This window comes from Pelodiscus sinensis, chromosome 4 (genome assembly GCF_049634645.1).
Source record: "Pelodiscus sinensis isolate JC-2024 chromosome 4, ASM4963464v1, whole genome shotgun sequence".
Classification (NCBI taxonomy): Eukaryota; Metazoa; Chordata; order Testudines; family Trionychidae; genus Pelodiscus; species Pelodiscus sinensis.
This window is the reverse complement of record NC_134714.1, coordinates 69,649,612-69,673,894: the sequence shown is the minus strand read 5'-3', so window position 1 is coordinate 69,673,894 and position 24,283 is coordinate 69,649,612. Positions and strand designations below refer to the sequence as shown.

Genomic DNA, 24,283 nt, shown 5'->3' with positions numbered 1-24,283 from the left:
TTAAAAAGTCAGCTGCTAAATGCTCACAAGCAAAGTGGGTTAATGCATTAGCTTTTTTACTTTGGACAGCTACCGTCACATTCTCATTTTGTCATACGTAGAACTAGAGGATTTACCCGGCGTTGCTCGGGTCCTTAGCTCAATTAATTTTGGGTTTTTTTGGGGGGGAAAATAAAAATGAAAATGTCCATGCTTCATTTAAATCATTGCTCTAGGATGGGGAGGGGGATGAGGGGTTCAGTATGCAGGCTGCCCCAGGGAGAGAGGACTGGAGAGAGGACTACCCCAGCCCTCTCTTACTGAAGCACTGTGACAGGTTAGAAGCACTTCATCATCGCTGCTGCAGCTCCAGTGGGCACAGCCAGGAGAAGGGTGCAAGTCCCCCAGCTGGGACAGGTCCAGATTCGTCTGCCCCCTGCACTCCCCAGCCAGAGTGAGGAATGCTGCAAACTGTGCACTTTCCCCTCACTCCCTGATGAAGGGGAACAGCTAGCAATGTCTCCTTATGAATCCGGGGGTGGAGACTTCAGGACCCCCTGGCCTCCCTAAAGGGCACCTGGGGGTGTGTGGGGGAGGCACAGGGCTGGGGCAGTCCTGGAAGGGAGGGCCCCTTTCACCTGCTTGATTCTGTCTCTTTTCTCTATAGTTATATGAGAAGCAATCCCATTCCAGGCACATCCCATTATCCTGACACAACCAAACCCTCCCTTTGCTTTAAATTATGATGAGAGGAAGCTGCATAACAAATTTGGTGGTCCTAGCTCTTACTGTCTAGGAGAAGTTCTTGGACAGACACACAAACTCTCTCAAAAATATAGTAGATAAGGAGAAAGACAAACTTAGCTAATTCCTATGTGAACATTAGCTTCAATCAAAAACAACATACAATTAAGCAGTCTGCTCAGAGGCAACCCAGGATTAGGTTAGCAGATGGTCATGAAGGTTAGAACTGAGAGGCAAAGGCAAAGCTGTATAGAGTGCTACATTTAGTACAGAGATGGATTTGCAGAGCTATGTGGAGGTTCATCAGTGGAACAGCAGAAGCACTGCAGGTATGAATGGAGGTGCACTGGCAGAACTACATAGGGCGAGCTTGTAGAGACTTGCCTGACTTCAGCAAAGACGATCCGTTTTCTGCAGTCACTGTCAACAGGATCAAAGCTGGCTCAAAAATACTTAGGAACAAAATCTCAAAACCTAAAGGTGATGACTTAACAGTTTTATTCAAGTCCGTGTGCTCTAGTGTTGAGACAAGGCCTAGTTCAGCATTACACTGTAATACAATAATATTTTTAGCCATTGAACCAAGCCTGCTTGGCATCCTTGGTTTACAATTTACAGTACATCCAAAAAACAAAAAAGGCAGAGAAAAGAACAAAAACCTGACAATTTTAATTAGCTCTTTGCTTCATTTAAATATTGTTCGATAACAAAAGAACTCGATACAAAAAATAACTGAAATCCAAGATCACATAATACACTGACACAGAACTGAAGAAAGAGATACAGTAGATTATACACAAGAGTAATCAGCTGATATGTTAGCTACAGTAAAACAAACCAGACTGATATAATTTAACTACTTTTTAAGCCCCAATGGGTCAGAGGCAACAGCTGTGTCACAAATAAAGCTTTGTTAAAAAACAAATTCAGTGTTATTTCCCCCATTGGCTTGTGCTGAGCAAAAGCTAAAGGAAGGCTCCAACAAATCACTTCATTTAACAATAAGTTATCACACACACAAATAAGGAAAAGGTGGCCTCAATTATTTTATTTAACTGCCAGGAGAAAATTAGCATTTGCAGTTTTAGCCACTTTGCTGCTGACAAATACACTGTGTACTTTGGGCAAACACCACCTTTCAGTAATGCTCCCTATGATGGCAGACTTGTAAAGACATTACACAGGAAAGAGAAGCCACACTGCAAACTGAGGTAATTAGCAGGTCATAATAAAGGCCCAATTCTGCAGGGTTCATGATGCTTAAGAGGTTTCCAGCACCTTTTACACTCCTAACTGACTTCAACAGGAACAGAAAGAGTTCTGCACCTGAAAAGATTGATTGTAAGGGCATGATCCTACAATAATGAAATCCGTTTGCCTATTTTGTTCCAGTAACTCCAGGGCTGTGTCTACATTGGCACCCCTTTCAGAAAAGGGATGCTAATGTAGCACTTTGGAATAGGCAAATCCGCGGGGGATTTAAATATCCCCCGCGGCATTTGCATTAACATGGCTGCCGCTTTTTTCCGGCTTGGGGAAAAGCCGGAGAAAAGCGCCAGTCTAGACGTTATTCTCCGGAAAATAAAGCCTTTTCCGGAGGATTTCTTACTTTCAAGTAGGAATAAGAAATCCTCCGGAAAAGGCTTTATTTTCCAGAGAATAACATCTAGACTGGCGCTTTTCACCGGCTTTTCCCCAAGCCGGAAAAAAGCGGCAGCCATGTTAATGCAAATGCCGCGGGGGATATTTAAATCCCCCGCGGATTTGCCTATTCCAAAGTCTACATTAGCATCCCTTTTCCAGAAAGGGGTGCCAATGTAGACACAGCCCAGATGAATGGAGTTAATTCATACTCGCAGCAGAATCAGGTCAATGGGATTTTTTGCCATTGACTTTAACGGGAACAAAGATCAACCTCACAGCTAATAGATAAGGCAAACAGAGCAGAAATATACTGCATAAAAAAAGGGGAAACATCCCTGGCTGAGAAGATAATGACATTTCAGATACACAGAACAGTTGGTATTTAAAAGGACAATGCTTTCCTTGGCCCACTCCCTAGATATTAACCACTCAACATGTAGCTCAGGCAAAACATCTCTACATTTACAGTGAACAAATCACACACAGCAGCAGATACTGTGGTGGACCAGCAACAAGCAGCTGAAGGTGGCACAAAAAAATTGATTAGCATCAGACCAAGAAAGGGTGTCGACTGTTCCGGGGCTTGGCCATTCTGTCTTCTGTGCCAAGCCAGGATTCTACTTGCATGTGTATTCTGTAAGAGGGTGGGAGAAAGGCCTCTGAGACCAGCCCACACAGAAATAGTGCCTCCTCTTACAGCAAGAGAAACCTCCAGTTACTAAACCTATTCAAAGTGATAAGAGCTAATAGCATCACAACAGCAGTCAGCAGGTGCAAGCACACTAGGGATGTAAAGGAGAAGTTGACTAGTTGACTACTCAATAAGCCTAGGTCTGTCAGGTAGTCAAGTCGACTACTCGCATTTCTCTCCTCCCCCTTCCCCCCCCCCCCCCACTTCTGTATCAGAGGCAGCAAGGGGGTGGGGAAGCAGAAGCTGGTGCTGGGGGGAGCCAGTTTAAAAGCTGGTTCTCCACAACACTGTCTCCATAGTGCTGCCCTTCCCCCCGACCCCCCCTTGCTGCTGCCTCTATCAGAGGCAGAGGGGTGGGAGGGTAGGGGATGGGTGACAGGAGAGGGATTGCCTAATGATTCCCTGTTCTGTTCTCTCCCTCTGGGGCATCTGGCATTGGCCACTGTCAGCAGAGGGGATACTGGGCTAGATGGTACTTTGGTCTGACCCACTATGGCCATACTTATGTTCTTCTGCAAAGCAACTCCCGTCTGCAGGGGGTCCCAGCAGAGAGCTGGAACCCCCTACGCCCAGAGGCTGCTGACATGAAGCAGCCCCTGTACGTGGGAGGTCCCAATGGGAAGTTGGGCCCCCCCGCATACAGGGGCTGCTGCCAGCTGGGCAGGCAGCTGGGCTCAGTTTTGATTCATGCTGGGTACAGGACCAAACCCTGCTATGGCTCTGCAATTTAAAACGCAGTAAGAGCCAGAGGGCAGGCTACCTATCAACTAATTGAGTAGTTGATAAAAATTCTATTGACTACTCAATTAGTTAAATATCCACCTCTTAACATCCCTAAAGTACACACAAGCTGGCATTTTCTTAAGTCTCACTGAAGAACTGGAGGAAGGAATCACCAGTCAATTATGTGCATCCACACACTGCCCCTCCTCTAAGCAGTGATTCTCAACCTATTTATCATTGTGGACTGCATATGTGGCCCACAATGCATTAGTGAGCTGCATCCAATACTATCTGTATGGCCCTGAGGATAAGCTGCAGCTGTGTGATTGGGCTGCAGGTTAAGAAGCACTGCTCTATGGTTATGTCTACACTGCAATTCAAAACCCAAAGCTGGCCCATGCCAGCTGACTCAGGCTAAGGGGTGTTTAATTGTAGTGTCGACATCTGAAGTCTAGTTGGGGTGCAGGCTCCCACCTTGTGAGGTGGGAGGGTCTGAAAGCTCATCTCAGGCTGCAGCTGGAGCACCTACATTGCAATTAAACAGCTCCACAGCCTGAGCCCTGCTAGCCTGAGTCAGCTGGCACAGGCCAACCACAGCTATCCAACTGCAGTTTAAACGTACCCTAAGACCTAACAGAAGAGGACCAGTGGTGGAAAAGAGAGGAATGCAACCCTTCTCTTTACCACAGAAAAGCTCTGAGGCCCCATTTCAGCTACGAATTTTAGTTCCATTGACTTCACTAGAATTTAAACATGTGCTTCAGTGGTTTGCTGAATGGGAATGGATGGATCTGCTCAAGTGTTTTGGAGGAACAGAGCCTTAAAGGAGCCACTTATTTCCTTAGTGTGCATATATCCAACAAGCAGCATAACCAAAGGAACCACAGCTTTTCTATCTAGATGCTTAAGTGATGTGCCACTGAGATGGCCCCTCTCTGAATTAAACAATGGCCTGTTGTCACCCTGCACTAAATTGATCCACTAATGGAGTTCCAGATGTTCAGCCAAAATAACTCTTGCATTAGAAGACTCATAATCCAACTCCAAGAATTAAAACGTTTTCGTGTTCAGATAACACAAACTTTTAGTTTACTTTCAACTTCAAAATAAGGTGCCCAACCCTGAGATGCCGAGACATCGATTGACTTCAGTCGGATTTGCTGACGCTCAACATCTTTTTTCCCCACTCAGCACCGTTGGCTCTCTCCCAGATGGATGCATTTTAAAGAGGAATGCCTTTCAACAGCTGCAAAGCAGAGCTCGATTCAACTAGTACATGGTAGCATGCAATACTGCCGCCTCTGCTATGCTGCTGCTGTATGCTCCAGAGTCTAAGATTGAAATGAAAATGTGACAGAGCATTACTGATGCAGCAATATCTGCTTGTGTTTAAGAGCCCAAAACAACAGTTCTGAGAGGTATTAACGGCCTCATACAAATACTCAGTGGTAAAAGTGTTCAAAGCATGTGGGAAAGGAAAACCATATTATGATCATCTCCACAACTTACTGTGTGACAGCTTGTTCTGGAGCCAAGAATGACTGGACTTGGGAGCCACTGCCATGCTTTGAATAGATTTGGGAAGAGTTCTGCCACTTCACCCCAACCCCATTCTCTTCCTTTACTGCAAAGACGCAGACTTGGGAAGGCAAAAGGATGTGGTTGGGGTAGGCCTGTTCCCTACCCCAGTTCTCCCTTTTTCCTGCCTTAAGATATGAATCAGTTAAGTCTTCCCAGATTTCATAATCTGTTCTTGGGAAGATTATGGACCTCAGCAGGTAAGCAAGCTGCACAAAGTGAGGAAAGGTTTACACCCAAATGGGATATACAAAACACTTAGCCTGCTCTATGTGGGCATCTTGTCCAGTGTAACTACATCCCTTTAAAACTGGGATAATGCTGCATCAGTTCAAATCATGTTGCATTGATACATACTGTGTATATTAGAATTTGAACTAGTGCAGCACTGGTGGCTAAAATTCCAAAGCTGACAAGGCCTAAGAGAAGCATTTCTAAATGGTGAAAGCAGTATTCCCTCTAATTTTTTTCCATACCTGTGTGGAATGATTTTTGTTATGTGTACCAATATGGAGGTCATGTGTGCACATCACCTCCATATTAGTGCACATAATAAATTCATGTGGCCGAAGTGGGGCTCAGGGTTTTGGAGTGTGGGGGGGCTCGGTGCAGGGCTGTGGCAGATGAGTGTAGGGATGTGAGGGCTCTGGGGTGGAACTGGGGATGAGGGGCTCAAGGCTGGTGCAGAGGGTTCAAGAGTGGGAAGTTGAGGGGTCTGGCTGAGGGTGCAGGCTCTGGGGTGGGGCCAGATACAAAGACTCTGGAATGCAGAAGGTCCTGGGGTTATAATGGGGAAAGATTACTCTTCCCCAGCTCCCTCTCCTTGCAGCAGCACCTGGGCTGGGGGAGGAGAGGAAACAGGTGCCTCTCCCCATTGTAGCAGCTCTGGGACTGCAGACATGGGGTAGGCACCCCTTTTCTGGCAGGTCTAGTCTGGGGGAAGGTGGGATGCAGCACGTCTGGTTGTGGACACCTCTTCCCCGGCCACAGTAGAACCAGAGCTGTGTTGGGGTAGAGGTGTCCATCCCTGAGCCACGGCAGGTCCAGGCTGGGCAGGTTCTCTTAGCATCTGTGTGGCGCTAAAAGGTTGCTGTGTGGCCACACTGTTTACTCCCTCCCCAAAGTTCTCTGTATTTGTCCCAGCATAGGACTGTATCTCACAGAGAATCAAAATAAGCATGCCTCATTGGGATTATCCTCAAGTTTACTTCAGATCCCCACTTGCTATTTATCCAGCTGAATCATCAGCTGTGGACCTAACAGTGCAATTAAGCAAGAGTCTACATCTAGCTAGCATTAGCGCTCACATGAGGCAGTAGAGCAGCATTTTAAAATGGAAATGCTCTTGGTTTGGGCATTCAAATTTTTCATAAAAAAAACATCAAACATTTCCCACAGGAAGCCTTTTTGTGAAAACTTTCTTGTATCTGAACTCATTTAGAATTTTGTTTCAATTTTCCATCAAAACACTGTTTCAAAAATAAAATAAAATAAAATTCATCCAGCCCTACTCCATGGTTTCCCAGGCTAAATAGCATCCCCTGAACTCCTCATGCATTACCCAGCCACCCAGCATTTCTTTTTATTTTTGGTGGAGAGGTGAAGCTTTTTATAAAATCCACTTCTTTGGGCAATAAAAATACATCATGTTTTTCCTAATGGCTGCTGCACTAAACTTTTAACTGCTAGATACCAACATGCAGATATTATGGCAATGAGTAGGGTTACCAGATGATTTCAAAATAATACCAGACACACTTGATCTCAGATGCAGGTGGAGGGGACCGGCTGGGAGAGGAGCAGGGCGGGCCGGGAAGAGGTTGGGAGGAGCAGGGATGGCCAGGGGAGATGGGAGGGGGGACGACCAGCGGGAAGCAGGGCTGGCTGGGAGGGGATTGGGGGAAGTGAGGCTGGCCGGGGGGGGAACCGGCTGGCAGGAAGCGGGGCTGGTCCGGGTGCACGCAGATCCCAGGGCATTGCCAGTCCCATGCACGGTCCTGGTGGGACGCACAAGTGAGTCCGGCCCTGAGGATTCCATCCTGCCCCGGCCCCGGCCCCGCCTCCACGCCACTCCTCTCTACTGTGTAGTTGTGTACTGCCTGGCTGACAGTGTGAGCGTGTCTCCCAGGCAGGCAGTATGCAACTACGTACTGATACTCATGATAATAATAAAACTTAATTAAAAAGTACTGGACACTTATATGTCTGGTATTTTCTCAATTTGTTTCCTGGACAGAAAGCTCAAATACTGGACTGTCCAATTAAAAACCGGACACCTGGCAACCCTAGCAATGAGTGCATTTGATAGATTAAAGGACCAGTATTGTAACTAGAGAAGTGCATCTTGGTAAAGCACAATTCTGCTTTAAAATACAGGAGATGACATTCTGTAATCTGCATGTTTATGTATCTGTATTGTTAACAGCAGTAAAAGCCAATGTATTTTGCAGCTAATGAGTGGGTGAACTGAGGGCAAACTCCTCCCACTGCAGGTTGTAAACTGCCAAGAAACATGCTGATTATTTTAAGGCTCCAGCAATGGAAAAAGAAGCCAAATCTTTTAAATAAATCATCTACATTCTATCTTATTTCACATCATATGCTCCTTCAAATTCATCCTTTTAGATTTACCTTTGTTGTGATGCCTACAACCCTCTCAACAATGATTAGGCACATGGTATCTTATGTCTGCTTCTTACTGAACTAACCACAATCATTTCACTGTTTCATCCCCCCTCACTGTCTCCATGTTTGTTTTTCTCTATTTGTTGTCTCTTCTTTATGCCTAAATTATAAGCTTTGTTAGGGGCTGGCACTATTATGTGTGTGTAGTTTCCTGATCCTAATTTGTACCCTAAGGCACTAGTACAATATATATTAAATAAACAAACAGGTAGATAAATAAATAAATAGTTAAATAAATAACAAACTGATGAAAATAGGGGGGACAGAGCCAGCCATCGACAGCAGAAATATAGAACATTAATTGGGAGAAAGTAACTGCTTACTTATTTTAGCTCAGTAACAGAGATGATTCTATGCATGTTTCAGTTAATGGAAGGTATAAATTGCAAGTTATGTATATGATCTGACATGTTAGGAACCATACTACATGTACTGAAAGCCACAGTGGTGGTCCTTTCAAAGGAAAGGAAACCCTGGAAAGCAGGTATGAAGGGCTCTAAGATGTCAAAAGACTTCCTAATTATAAAGGTAGTTAAGCTCTGGAATAGGTTTCCAAAGGAGGTTGTAGAATCCCCATCACTGGAGATGTTTAAGGATAGATCAGAGAGTGAGGAATGGACTAGATATATTCGGTCCTGCTACAGAGCACAAGCTGGACTAGAGGACCTCTTGAGGTCCCGACTTTTCTATGATTCTGTGTACCTAAAACAAACAGCATTGGTTCTAAGCAGCTCACAAATCAATCCAAGGAACATGCATTCAATAGAGCAATGATGACTGAAAGAGAAATCAGTTCCGCATCCTTGGCAGGAGTTCAACTTCTCTTACCCATGCAGAGAGCTGCTGTGGCAGAGGAGCTTCCCAGAAGGGAAAAGAAAAAATCAATTCTTTATTTTAAGGAAGCAGAATGGTTTTCAGAAGGCGGCAGCTGCCTCACTCAATCAGTGACAAAAATTTACCTTGAAACCTCATATACGTGCTCTCAGACTGGGAGTGATTACTGAAAACCAAAACCTGACGTAGTTCATTTTCTAAAAAGCTATATTCATTTCTCAAGGGAATGAAAACAGACAATCATGAGATAAAGCAGAAGTTAAATGTGCATCATGGTCGCAGCAGATTTGTATCACTGTGCAATGTATTGCTGCTGGTAATGCCATTTCCTAAAAAAGGATATGAGTTTTTTTGATTATCTTCAACATTCATGAGCCAGTAATGAGCATCTTTTTTCAGAAAAAAAAAAGCTCTGAAAACCCCAGTCTTCAAAGGGATTTTCTTTTTAAAAGGTTTTTCTTTTTTAAAGATTTCAGAACTGGTCTTGATTATTCAAGAAGTGGCAGGCTGTCAGGTGAGTCTTAGGATGTAGTATTGGGCTTGATTCCAGAATCTTTGTCATATATCTAATGTTGACACTGACTACAAATATAAATACTAACACAGGGGGAAACCATACTACAAATGGGAGGTAGGTAATGCAAATAAGTCTTCAAAGGGACATTCTTTTTTAAATAAAATGCTCTGAATGACAATGAACACTATGTTCCATGTTTATTCTTTCAACTATCTTGAGGTGGTGAACAGCAAACACCTTAGAGAGAGTGAGAGGTTATCCAGTTTCTCTGTAAACTCTTTCAGGGTCTCAGCAACAGATTAAATCTCCACTATGAAAGCTATAACGCCCCTATTAATCGTACGATGATTCTGCAACAACTGTGCCCTGGGGGAGGAGGCAACTACTCCTATTTCTATAACATTAAAAAGACAGCCTTCACAAAATTTTGCTAAATTAGAACACTTTCCTCATCCCACACGGATGCCAATAGATTAATCTCTCTAATCTGCATGGACAGCTAGTCTGAAAAAAACCTATACACTGAGACTCCCTGACCTCTATGAAACAACAATAGTATACTGAAAAAAATACCCCAAGAAAAATAATATTGTACTTTGTGAATTAAAATAACAGAAAAGAGAACAAACTAATGGGGCTGGGTAATAACAGAAACAATAGTAGAAGAGATCCACAAAGACAAATGTGGGAGTTTCTTTGAAAATATTACGCATTCATTTCCTAGATAGCAGTTGTTAAAAGAGTGGAGTTTATCAGACATAAATATATTATCTTAGCGCAACTCTATCCGCTGTTGTAATAGCAGCTATTGACATGTACCATTCCCCTTTTACTAGAGTCTTTTTGCCACAATTTCTTAGACAACTCAAGTGAAACTCCAGTCACGTGCTTTCCCTTCCTTGCTTGGCAAATGGCACATGAATTATTCAGACCCCAAAGAACTAGTATTTCCCTGAATAGTGGTTTTCCCCATAATGAATGTACACTGCCCAGTTTCACTTCCTCAAGAACATTTGGTTAGAGCAACACATTAATACATTATTACAGTGAATGCAGTGATTGAGCTCAGATATCTCCATTTGGCGCTATGTACTCAAAAGTAGCAATGAAGATTTGTGCTCTTCCAACTGGCTCTCAGCTTCCTAGCACCTAGTGAACTGAAGAACTCTCTTGTAGGTTTTGGCGCATCTTGGCTACTGACAACAGGGCAGAAGAAAAGAGATTAAAGAAGGAAAGAAATTAACCCAGGATAAAAGATGTAAGGGTGAGAATAGGATAGGATAAAGAATAGAAGTGAAGTTAGGACCTCAGCTTAATCCAAATATATATTTTCTACATGACATGAGGCCTTACCACCAGACTGATTTCAACTGAAAATTTCAGAGGGATAGCTGTTTTAGTCTATAACTGGAAAAACATAAAAAACAATGAATAGTTTTGCAGAACCTTAGAAACTAACAAAAATGTAGATGGTATCATGAGCTTTTGTGGGCAGAACCCACATCTTCATCTGAAAAAGTGGGTTGTGCCCACGAAAGCTCATGATACCGTCTACATGTTTTGTTAGTCTCTAAGGTGCTGCAAAACTATTCACGGTTTTTTATGGTTTTTTTTTTGTTTTTTCAATTGAAAGAAGCCCTTAGGATTACATGCCTCTTTTACTAGCATTGACAAGGGGAGGAATAATCTCATGACTGAATACACTGAGGCCATGTGCACACTACGAGGGAAAGTTGCTGTAAGATTTGCGATTCCAGCTATGTAAAAAACTGGAGTCAACGTACTTTAAGCTGAGCTTCAGCACCATCCTCACAGTGGGAGGTGGATGTGAGAAATGCTCCCGTCAATTTCCCTTACTCCTCGTGAGGAGTAGAAGTACCAGCATTGATGGGGGCACCCTAAATGTTTGATTTAGCAGGTCTTATGAGACCCATTAATTCAAACCCTGGAAGATCAACCACTGCAGTGTCGATCTTCCTGCAAGTAGAGACATGGCCTGAGTTCCTTCTGCAAGCCAAAGCATACCTATCTATTCCAAACGTTGATGGCTTTGTTATACAACATCAGTATCAAAAGTTTGCATTTGAAGTCACACAGAACCCAGAAAGCATTACTGTTCTAGTCACAGGTCCACTCACACAAAAGGACCATATTATTTTTATATCTTAGATAGATTTGGTCAGATGGAAGGTGGCAAAGCCCCAAAAGAAAATTGCATCTGAGGAGAATTTAGCAAAACATTATATAAAATCCAAGCATGTGTTGGGCCAGGTGCTTCTGCTAGGGTAGCAGGTAGATGCAAGACCAACCCTGCTGTAAGAATGGAATTCAGGGAAGCAAATCTCCAAGTATTTGCCATTTCTCCCACTTGGACAGCTTTGGGAAAATGCCAAACTCTGGTGTTTGATACAGTGTAATACTTGGGATCTCGGGGATTCAGGTTAATACTGGGTTATATACCAATATATATTTTTGTCAAGTTCTGCAAGATCAAAACCAGAGACTTTGATATGATCATTTTTGCTTATTGCAATTTCAAACTGCAATGACAAGATAAGGAAGACTACAGAAAATCTGCACAGCAAGAAGTCAGCAGCTTTGAGTTATTCAGTTTATCCAACTGCAGACAAAATTCAGGCAGCCAGACAACACATTTTGAACAGAGGCAGCACCATGATATGACCTCAGTAGCATCCCTCCATTTTATCTGTCTTCAAAGTGCATTCTCAGTGCAAGTAGTACGATTTATTCTAAAGGGGCTTACTGCCCCCTAATGGATTCCATGCTAAGACCAGAACTCTTGTTTCAGTTCATACGCTGCAGGTTTGGTTGTTTTAAGTTCAGTTCTGCATAGCGGAACAGTGCTATCCTGGCTCTGCCCCTCAACATCTAAGTCCAACAGCATCTGCTCCTCTACAGGAACACCCACCTGGAAAGGAAGCAGAGCAGGAAGTCCTGGCCTCTCCTCTACAGTGCTGCTGCTACTAGCAAAGCAGGAGTCCAGATTGCTTGGGGTATCAGTACTTGAGCTGTTGGCAGAGGATTCACCCCTTGCTTGGCTGGGTGACACAAACCACCAGGGATCAAGTCGCTGTCGATTGGCTGAAGGGCGTGGCCTCGGCAAGAACTCCAAGGTTTTGGGTCTTTCCAGTGTGGAGTCCTGCTGTGCATTCCAGCGTCTTGGGGTTGGAGGAAAGACAAGGTTGGGATCTGGCAGGCGAGGAACCTCATTTGGATCTCGGCTTGGGCTGGGAGTTTTTAATACACCTATCCACAAGAGGAAGAGAGAGAGAGAAAAGTCACATCAGTTACACTAGAGCTATTTAAAGCATCCGACTTTATTGCCAGGATACACTAAAGGCATGTGCAAAAATAAGAGATAACATATTCAAAATTCAGAACTCCCAGTTGTCAACTGAAACACTGTATGTGAGGGTAGACCACTGGGAGTTAAGGGGAGCTTTGACCCTGTTCCCCAGAAAATGGTGGTGTTGCATTAAATCAAGAAACACTGACTTGGGAACAGAAATACCAGTATCAACAAATTGTTGAAAGGAGACAAAGTTCCCCAGATAACAAAAAAGTCTGTGCTCCTGTTTTACTGATTGTGTCAGATATAGCTGCCCAATGCTATATAATCAGATTAGAGATGTTAAATTTGAATTAACTAATTGAATAGTCGATGGGATTTCCATCAATTATTCGATTAGTCGATAAGGACTAGCGCGTTCCACCTTTGAAATGTACAAGAGCCCCAGCAGAGGAGCCCCGCTGGCCCCAGGCTCAATACGGTGCTTCTGCTTTGAAATGCACAAGAGCTCCATCTGGAACTCTTGAACATTTAAAAGTTTGCTGCTGCCCCTGACCCCTCCCATGGAGATGGGGGAAACCGACTTTAAAGCCAGCTCCCCCCAGCATTCCCTCCTCTTCCCCCCCCCACCCTTGCTGTCTCTCTGTAATATCAACTAGTCAATTACATCCCTAAATCAGATCACTTAAAGCTTGAGTGGGAAACCTTAACCTTGTCACTCTGTGATGTTTCACTATCATCTTAATATCCTTTTAATGTATTTTAATATAATAGATATAATACACATCTCATCTTATGAATCTGTATGTGATGAAGAATCCCAGAACAAAATGTATTGTTCAGTAAATAATGTTCTTCAACTAGGTGATCCTCAAAAGTTAAAAGGTCTCTGGATTTCTAAAGAGAAACCATCCAAACAGATTCTGAAAACTGAATTATTCCCAAGCAATGTAAGGCAGTGTGTAATTTGTGGTTTTTGCTTGCACGAGGACATAAGATCAACTTTCAGAATTCACAGACTGAGGGCTCCAACTGAAAGGGAGAGAGCAACATAAATATGGGAACTAAACCATGTGGCTACGTCTACACTGGCCCCTTTTCCGGAAGGGGCATGTAAATTTCACTAGTCGTCGTAGGGAAATGCGCGGGGGATTTAAATATCCCCCGCGGCATTTAAATAAAAATGTCCGCCGCTTTTTTCCGGCTTTTAAAAAAGCCGGAAAAGAGCGTCTAGACTGGCCCCGATCCTCCGGAAAAAGTGCCCTTTTCCGGAGGCTCTTATTCTTACTTTAAAGTAAGAATAAGAGCCTCCGGAAAAGGGCACTTTTTCCGGAGGATCGGGGCCAGTCTAGACGCTCTTTTCCGGCTTTTTTAAAAGCCGGAAAAAAGCGGCGGACATTTTTATTTAAATGCCGCGGGGGATATTTAAATCCCCCGCGGATTTCCCTATTGCGACTCGTGAAATTAACATGCCCCTTCCGGAAAAGGGGCCAGTGTAGACGTAGCCTGTTAGTATATAATTTGAAAAGAAATTGCTAATTTAGGACTAAGTTAATGCATTTAGGGTTTGTACGCACTACCACTTATGTTAGCATAAGTTATGTCCCTCAGGGGTGCGAATAAGCGACCTCTGAGTGACATAAATTACAATGACCTATGCACTGCAGTGCTACGTTGGCAGCAAAACTTCTTCTGCTGACATGGCTACAGCCTCTCATGAAGGTGGCTTTATTATGCCCATAGGAGAGCTTTTTCCCATTGGCATACAGCATCTCCATTGGTGCAGCTGCACTACTGTCACCCTTCTAGTGTACACAAGCCTTCAGGCACAGCACTGTGACAGAGTAGTGTGCAGCAAGCTACTCTAGGTGGAGAGACTCAATCCTCCCCAAATCCCCAGGCATGCACAGGAGAGAGAAAAGCACAGGCCGCAGCAGTCAGAAAATTCACTTTAGCATCTCATCTCCTGCTTGTTCTGGGTCTGCAATCTTGACTACAACTGGCTCTGGCCCAAGTATAAGAGGCATGCAAGAGTGGGAGCTCCTTACCATTCTCCCATCACCACCACATACATGAAAAGGCCAAGCACAATCAACTGAGAGTTAGATTCAGGCTAAGAGATAGCACTGTAATCAGTTGAAATAAATACGGGCCTATTGTGTTACTTAAGTATAATGGAAGTAGGCAGAGTTTTTATCACCCTCACTAACCTGAGAAATGATTGTTTCTCTCTAACACTGTGGATGCTTCTGCTCTTCTGGTTTCACATAACATCAAGGGAGACTGTCACTTTGCAGGAGAATTATACATGTATTTGAAATGAGTTTATGCATTTGTGTACTTACTGATTCAAACATTAACCCTTTTAATATAATAATATCCAGTGCTGCTTCTTTCCAAAAACTTTACCAGCTGAAGTGTATTAAATGGTAAAATAGAAAAATCCTGATACAAATATACTCTATAGCTGATAAAATTTGAAAAAAGAGGTAAGTTTTCACTAAAGCTATTTTTATGAGAATAAATGACAACTTTAACCTATATCTCACTACAGACCCTGATATATTAGAATAAGTGCAAAATGACAGAACAATGGCCTACGTAGCTATAGCCTTTTAGTTCAGAGAACAATGCCACTGTCCTCTCCCCCCGTCCCCTCTCACAGGTAAGAAATTTGGGATGTTGTGGAGGCTTGGTCATGACATGAACCCCCAGCCAACAAATAAAAAGTGGCGTCAACTCTGTCCAAAAAGCCTCGTGTGTATTTTTATTGGCTTTCAGAGTAGAAGTTGCCTTGAAAGCACAAGAGCGATTTAAGGGAGGGCAAAAGGTGAAGGGGGAAGCCTCAGGAACAAACAGAAGTGGTGTTGTACTTGGATGATGCCTTCTGTCTTAGAAACTAATGTAGTAATCCTCATAGCCTGTTTGATGAGGAAACAGACACAGAGGTTAAGACTTGCCCAAAGTTGCACAGTAAATCAGTGCTGACTCAAGGCCTGAACTGTGCTATTATTACTGAGTATTATTTTATTTATTAGTACTATAAAGATAATGCATAGGAGCTTTTGCTCCGGACCCACCATTGTGCTAGTGCTACATAAGCACAGAGTACTCACTCCCTTAGTGGACAAAGGCACAAAAGGGAGAGCTAGGAGAATCACTGCACCAATAACACAGACTTCATTCTGAAGGCTCGAGAAAGAGACAGAGGAGAAGCTTACCTGTGCCCAGTGCACCAGTTAAACAGTTACTGGAAGGACACCTGTTGGGAGAGCACCCATTGGCAACCAGTCCAGCCACTTTGATAGCCCCATCAGAAGGTGTCCGCCTGTGCCCCCTTTGCTGGGCACGTGAAGAGAGTGTCACATGTGTGGGAGTCAGGGATTGGTTGGGATCCTGCTTGAACCTTTCAATGCGTACATTGACCAGTGGATTGCTAACTACTGGCAAGGGAGCCTTAACTGTCACAGGGCTGACAGGCATCTCATACACCACAATCTCGTCGCTGTCTGAGCGCAGCAGGGAGCGGGTGGAGTTACATTCAGAAATGGAAGACAGGGAGAGGAGAGTCAGTGAGGTGGATGGCTCGCCCAGCATCAACATGGCGTCTTCTTTTTTGAAGAGCTTCCGGGAAGGTGGGCTGGTGCTTCTGCGCGAGCGCCCAGTCCTCTGGAAAATACTGTCACGCTTCTTCTTCTCCTCCTTGGGTGGTTCCAGCTCATCCTGGGTCAGCAACTGACACTTGCCTGCCTCCAACAGATCAAAGCCCAGGCCTGCAGCAGCCAGCACTGCCCCACAGCCAAGCAAGGCAACCTCCCACCTCTTATGTTGGGAGCCGCTCCGCTTAAGGCTATTGGTGGGTGTGAGCTGAGGGGTGCTTGTTGCAGAATTCATGGGAGTGGACTCCTCATTGGCATCACTGGGTGGGCCATCAAGCTCTCCGCTCTTCTGAAACGGGATACAGAGGTACGATGGGGTGCGACCAGGTGAGTGGTATACTTTGTCTCCATTAAGACACTCACGGTCTTCATCCTCTAAAAAGCAAATGAAAGATATTTTGCACTGACATAACGGTTTCACTAGAGAATCACAACACACCTTACAAAAATGAATGGATTGAGCTTCACAAAGCATGCAAAGGAGGAAAGGCCTTCATCTTAAGTGCCAACTGTTTAGCCATACTGAAATGTGACCAGGCTCCTCTCTCCAAGCTAAGCAATCCAAGACTGCACAAGAAGCTGGTCCTTATGGGTATGAATCCAGCTCTCAAAGCTAGTGGAGGCTAGGAGTACTGGAAAGGTGGAGAACAGATCAATCATGTGTTCAACTGTGACACCTACTGGCTGACCAAGAGAAGCAATTCTGAAAAGAGCTTCTCAGCCCTTCCAACTGGAGTAGATTTACACATGATAAGGGCCTGAATAGAAAGGTAGGGAAGACGATAAGTACCTTTCCAATTGTACTTCCCGTAAGTGATTTATCCCTATATTGCAGCACCCGAATATCCTTTCCCAACAGCATTATTAATAAGAAAAAGCACAAAGTTTCTCAGGTGCGCAGAGCTACCACAGAGCACAGAGAGCTGGAGAGTGGTTTTAAGAGGGGTTTTTTTGGGGGGCGGAGGGAGGGGGAGAGACTGGTGAGCCCCAGAGTGAGAGAAAGTGAGTGGGGAAAGATGGGAGAGGAATGAACATGCACATAAAATCCAAAAGGAGAGATGAGAAATAAGACATTTCTTGTGGAAATAAAGGTGAAGCAACGAGCCATCAAAGCAAACACATCAGAGTAAGATACCTGGGATGAACAGAATTACTCACTCAGGGTACATCTACACTTGCTCCCTAGTTCGAACTAAGCAAATGAAGCCGACTGAAATTGCTAATGAAGTGGGGATTTAAATATCCCGCACTTCATTAGCATAATCTCACCCACACATTATTCCGCTCGCCATCTGATTCAAACCAGCAAGTGCACTCTGGGACACGTTAGTTCGAATCAAACCCCTTGGTCATTTTTTGAGGAGTAACGTTAGTTTGAACCAAGGGGTTTGATTCGAACTAACGCGTCCCGGAGCGCACTTTCTGGTTCAAATCAGCTGGCGAGCGGAATAGCGTGCAGGAGAGATTATGCTAATGAAGCGCAGGATATTTAAATCCCTGCTTCATTAGCTATTTCGGTCAGCTACATTTGCATCCCTAGTTCAAACTAGGGAGCAAGTGTAGACATACCTGCAGGGATGCATGCATGTGTGTGAAATGAACTATGTGGGCTACCCTTACCCATCTCTATTAGGCTGGTGAATCCTGGCAAGGCAGGTATAGTTCTCTGGACCTTCCCTAGGTTTGGAGCACTAGATGACCATTGTTTGTGTCCCTCTACCAGAGATGTGAGGCTGGAGGAGGAAAAAGACAGGGAAAAAATATATATTACACACAACAAATATAACTTGGTTCAAAAAAGAATCAAATAAGTTAAAGAAGAGAGTGGCCAATAACCACTGATGAACCTAAGATCATCAGGGATTCATCCATCCCATTGTCTGGGTATCCCTGAACCTCTGACTGCTAGAAGCTGGGATTGGTTGACAGGATAGATCACTTGATGAATTGGTTCTATTCACTCCCTCTGAAGCATCTGGCACCAGTCACTGTCAGAAGACAGGGTATTAAGCTAAATGGACCATTGGTCTCACCCAGTAAGGCCATTCTTCTGACTCTTTCCCCCCATGCACATTTCCAATACACATTATTCCATTTACGACTGTAAGCTTCGGCCAATTCACCACTATATAGACACAGCTAATGCCCTCTTGCCAGAAGATATTATGCAATGTTCCCACCACTAAAGAAAAAAAATAGAAAGCATTATTCCTAGTATACTACAATGTGGCAAGCACAGGGATGTCTGCTGAGATCAAATGATGGGAGGGGGTGTGCAAAAATTCACAAAATACCATTTTAAAAGAAGATGCAGAGTCAATTATAGAAGGTACAGAAACTAAGCAAAACTCAGTTTTTACCAAAATGTTGCAATTTCCATCTTAAGGCAGGTGCAACAATAAATACCAGGCAGAGAAAATTAATCTCCAACAATATGCTAGTATAAAAACACAATGCAATAATGAAAGTTGAAAATCACGGCCGGGAAGGGAACTTGGCAAAGTTATGCCTTGTATATTTAACCCTTTCCAAAATAGAATTTTAGAGCAACTATTTAACAGTGATAACAGTCAAATGGGTGGCACCAGTGAATCTCGGAACGACTATTCTAGACACAACAGTCAATGCAGCCATTTACTGAATAATTGTATCATTCATTGTCTTCTAAATATGGGCCAAGACTAAAAGCTCTAATCCAAACTCAAACTTTAGGGACATTTGGGTCAGCAAATACACTTTTTAATGGCCCAAATGGATCTTTCCATCCAGCCAGGCTTATTACCACCACACATTATTTACTTCCTCAGGCCACTGTCAAGCCACTGAGCAGCATAAGTAAGAAGCCAAGACCTAGACAAGTGAGTCAGAAGCTCAGAAAGAGGGGAATCTAACAATGCTAAGTCACGGACAGCAATCTCACTGTACTATGCATGTATATGAATTATCTCAATGAGATAGGAAAGAGCATATTTAAATAGTCAGAGAATGAGACTGCAAATCAGGAAATCCAGGTTACATTCCTAGCTTTGTTGACTTGTGTGATCTTGAGGAAGTCGCTCAAGTCTCCTGTGCCTGTTTCACAATCAATAAAATGGGAATGATACTGACCTCCTCCTAGGGTTCTCATGATGCTTAATTCATTACTGGAAGCACTCTGTACTTCTATAGTGCCTTTCATCTAGGATCTGGATCTCAAAGTACTACTGTTACAGATTTCTTTGTGTGAATATGGATTTCCTTTACTTTAGCTAATTAAAGTGCTCCTGCAGCCTGCTGGACAAAGGACTATATTTCTAGAGCAAGACTGCAAAGCCTACACTTGGATTTTGCACATGATCAGTAGGGTGATGACTGTTGTATTTGTATTAGCCTGGAATCACAAATATTACTTCCAATTTAGGGGCACAGTTTAAAATTGCATTAAAAGCATTCTGTTCTCATCTCTCTTGAGATATTATCATTCTGCCACATTAATCACTCCTCTAAAGTCTGTTCAATATCCTGCCATGTGTCTGAACCCAGTGAGCACAATGTTGATCTTATGCCCCAATAGAAGGTGTCCATATAGATTTAGCAAGAAGAGTGTGACTGAGGGGGTGGCCTATACCAGGACAAAATGCTGTGTCATGACTTATTCAAATCCAGATGTGCTGTAACTGCGTGATAAAACAACCTGGTAGCTTTAGTTATACTTAAGCATCCCACTTATATACCTGGACACACACATACAGAGAAAAAGACATTAAGGAATGGATAGGTGGTGATTACAAGCAAAGAAGAGGGGGTAATGTACTTACTCCAAAGGTAAATGCTAAGGACTTCAATCAAGTATATAGACAAATAGCATGGAGTCTTTCTCCATGGAGTTGGAAGGGTATGTACTAGGTTCCCAATGCACACAGACAGTAAACAGCAAAACACTGAATAATGCATGACTATTGTCAGTCTAGCTTTCACCTTCATCCAGATCGCCCTGAAGATTACAGGGGTGTTCTGGGCTGCCCTTTGTGGCACAGCACGACACATCAACTTCTTCTGCTTCTCTATGTCTCCTTCTAGACACAGCTCCCTTCATAAAAAAGCAGAGGTCGAAGATTCATTGGCACTTACAAAAATGAGCCTTACTTAGATTAGGAATGATCACAATAATTCTAAGAATTTGCTGAAGTTGACTAGTTATTTCACCTCATTCTTATATTCTTTACCATTTCACTGCCATCCAAATTACAAACATTGCTACCCATGATCCCTGCAGGCCTGCCTCGGAGACACCTGCACATGATATACATCACTAAAGTGTACCTGAAAGCTGTTCAACCTATGTATTCCACTTGCTAAAGCATATTACCTCTGGAACAATACTAGTTGACAGCACTAGCAGCCACACTACCTACTCCGCCTCCCCAGGACACCTTTGCACTTTTTTCAATGAGGTTTAAATTTTTTTCAGTAGCCTATTTAAGTGGGAGTGTTGATAGAATATTCTTATCTTTAATTTTATGAGGAAGTAGCAAATACTTTTATCTTTCTCAGTCTCCCTTCCCACTGGAAACCTGTTTCTCTCTCCCCTTGGGAATTCCTCCAAGTGCCACCATTAGTCTGTGAGTTGATGAGATCTCATGTGAGTGATTTGCCAAACATATAATGAAATCTTTAATAAAGTCTCATCTGAAAGAGTCTCTAATAGTACACTGTCCTTTAAACACCATTCTGGGGCAGTACTGACTCAGAGGAAAGCATGTCTGCTACTGAATTTCCAACACCACTTTTTGCAACAAATGGATTTTCTTTGAGAGACACCCCCCACCCATCTAGGTATTGATCAAGTTATTTCCTGTTTCGCTGGTGAGATCTGAAGAGATCACAGCTCAAGGGCCTATAGCTTCCATAAATTCATGAAATGTCACCTTTAGTGCAACAGAACATTGAAAATCACACAAACACTGATAACTCAACTGCTAGTGTTAAAACCTGAAAGCATCTATCCCTAGGCAAAACAAATTTTTCCCATGTCACAACAGCAGGATGAGGCCAGGTCACTGTATCAGCGGACTTGAGTGCTACTAGGGGTAGGGGATCTTAGAATTAGGCAACTAAACGGTTTCCATAAGACATCCTGAAGTAAATATCACAAAGCCGCAATGTACGAGCCATAACACTGTTCCAAGCTATGCTCTGTCTTGATCAGTAACTGCCAATTCAGCATATCAGCTTGTTCTCATCAGGAATGCATATCTTGGCAGTTCATAGACAAACTGTAAAAGGATAAATATTATCCATGTGATTTTTCAGTGATGGGCTTTATATAAACTTGAATTTATAGTGCAGTTCATGCCAGGAGTTTCACTGCAACTCCAGCAACATAATGTTCATCGACTCCAAGGTCGGAAGGGGCCATTGCAATAATAGGCACTAACTCCATGGTTGCTGGAGCACAGGGAAAAATTAGTGGGTGCAGAGTACCCACCAGCAGCCAAGCTCCTTTACTGCCTCCCTCTCCTCCACTGCCCTCCCAGACTTCCATAGTGATGTGAACTGCTGATTCAGGAAGGTGAGGTAGGAGCAGGGATGGGAAACACTCAGGGAAGGAAGTGAGGATGAGGTGGGACAGGAAGAGGCAAAGTGGAGATGGAGGTTTGGGAGCTGGGGTGGAGAGGGAAGTTGAGCACCCCTAACTGGGGGGAAACTGGCACCTATGATTGCAATCATCTAGTCCAGTGATTCTCAGACAATGAGGCAGGGGAGGCAAGGGAATGTGTCAAGGAAGGGGCAAGCTATGCATGCTTTTTCTTTTTTAAAGAGCTCTCGCTAACAGTCCCTATAGCTGGGGCTTGTACGGAAGTTATGTGCATACTCCAGGAGGTGCAGATAAAAAGGGTCAGTTGGAGCTTCACCACCTTGGCTTGGGCTCTCCTTCCCCCTCTCTCAATCCCTGAGTCAAGGCAGCCTGAGCTCTTCTTCCTTCCCAATCCAATTCCTCACTTGGAGGTGATGGGTCTCTGGCTGTCAGCCATGGGGTGGAAGCAGCAGTAAGGATGGCAACAGAGCACTAAGTCTGCTGTAAAAAGTAACAATGATTACTTTTCACATTGCCACCCATACTTCTCTGCGGCGCTGTCTTCAGAGCTGAGTGCTGCTCTCCACTCCGTCTTCAGAGCTGGGTGGCAGTATATGCATGTAGAGGCAGTGAGGGAGGAGTATAAACAATTACAGACACAAATAAGGGGGCCCAAACAAATATGTTTAAGAACCACTGATCTGACCAAAACCAATAGAACTTGGTTGAAAAAATTCCTAGAGGATATTTTATAGAAAAACATCCAATCGTGATTTTAAAATTGCCAGGGACTGAAATTCCACTCTACATTTAGCAAACTGTTCTAATGGTTAACCACTCCCACTATTAAAAAAAGGTTTTCCTCCGCTCTGAATCTGTTTAGCTTCAACTCCCAGCCATTGGATTGTGTTACATCTTTCACCACTAAACTGGAGATTTCACTATCAAATATTTGTTCACCACATAAGTACTTATACTGTAATCAAGCCTTAACCCTTTCTTTGTTAAGATCAACAGATTGAGTTCCTTGCCTCTGTCACTATAATACACGCCTTTTAATACTTTAATCATTTTCATGACTCTTCCCTGAATCCTTTCCTATTTATCAACTTGTTACTGTAACCTGTTTTGTTTTTTTAAATCCCTACTGGAAAAGACATTGCAAAGGGGGTTGGAGATAAGGACTCAAGATGCCTTGGCAGAGAGCTATGTAGGCAACTGAAACAACAAGAATGTTACAGAAGGGTAGCCTTATTAGTTTGTTTCAGAAAAACCAAAAACCAAACAAACAACCGAGGAGTCCTGTGGCACCTCAAAGACTAACACATTTATTTGGGCATAAGCTTTCATGAGCTGGAACCCACTTTATCAGATGCATTTGTTAGTCTTTAAAATGCCATAGGACTGCTTGTTATTTTAACAAGAATGTTGCTAACTGGGGTTAAAGAGCAATGATACAGCTCTGTGGGAAAAGCTTGCTTGCAGACTTTTCATCTATGTCTAGCATTTAAGTCAGCCTTAAAATTTACCCTTAACTATCCAAAGAGAAAATAAAAATGGGCAGTGTGCCTCAGAATGACTGCATCGTATTGCAGCCCTTTTTGCTTTAAATAGTCTCTCAATCTGGCATGATCTCAATGAGCAGCAACGGCTCATCGTATTTACTGCATTGCTCATTTAGCACAATAGTCAACATGCTCCAGATGCTGCGCTGTATGATGTGATAACCGTACTGAGATCCTCTGTAAAAGCTGGTCAGTCATGGAGATAGCATTTCTGTTTTGCAGGGAATGGGATTAAGTTAATTTCCCCCACTATTAGCAAATTTGCAAATCCCATCATTCTACCTCCCTGTGCACAATAGATGTTTCACTCTTCCCAGCTGTTGTTCTACCAGAAAAGAAGTGGAAAAGATGAAGAGGTTTTCTCTCAGAGTTCCAACAAAAAGCTTCTGGACTTAAAGGCAGAAGTATTTTCTACTATCAACATTTTTTTCCTCCTCCTTTTAAATTTAATCCTGGTGAAAGGCACGGGATTATGTGATGATAAAGGAATTAATTCTCAAGAGTTATCTACAGAACAGATACAGTCTGAGCAACGGTCATGCAAACTCTCTCCATACTGTCCTGTTGATATGTCTCAAAAATCTGTGCTAGAAAGAACACCATTTAAGGGAGATTGTAATTTAACTTCCATGGACCATTCAATCTTTTGGCCTTTCAGAGGGGAGCAATCAATGCAAATTTCAGTGGGCAGGTTTGTTACATGGACACTGGTCTTCCAGGGATTTAGCAAACTGATACACAACAGACTCATTTCAGACAGGCTACTGATGAGCTATCCGATTTTTTTCACTACAAAT

At 43.3% G+C, this 24,283-nt stretch overlaps 1 protein-coding gene across 2 annotated transcripts in view; it reads right to left on the bottom strand.

The window, feature by feature from the left end:
- Positions 1–10,954: 10,954 nt before the first annotated feature.
- Positions 10,955–24,283, bottom strand: part of MAP3K9 (mitogen-activated protein kinase kinase kinase 9) — a 63,392-nt gene continuing 50,063 nt past the window's right edge. Inside the window, exons 9-12 of one of the 2 annotated variants that reach the window (XR_012903472.1) lie at positions 17,985–18,097; positions 15,927–16,739; positions 14,916–14,994; positions 12,525–12,662 (exon numbers count right to left, since the gene is read on the bottom strand). Coding sequence is in view for 1 of the 2 variants with exons in the window: in XM_075927313.1 (XP_075783428.1) it covers positions 12,181–12,662; positions 15,927–16,739; positions 17,985–18,097 (1,408 nt within the window). In the remaining variant the exon portion in view is untranslated. Of the gene's footprint in view, positions 12,663–14,915; positions 14,995–15,926; positions 16,740–17,984; positions 18,098–24,283 lie in introns of both variants that reach the window. The other variant, XM_075927313.1, reaches the window with a different exon arrangement.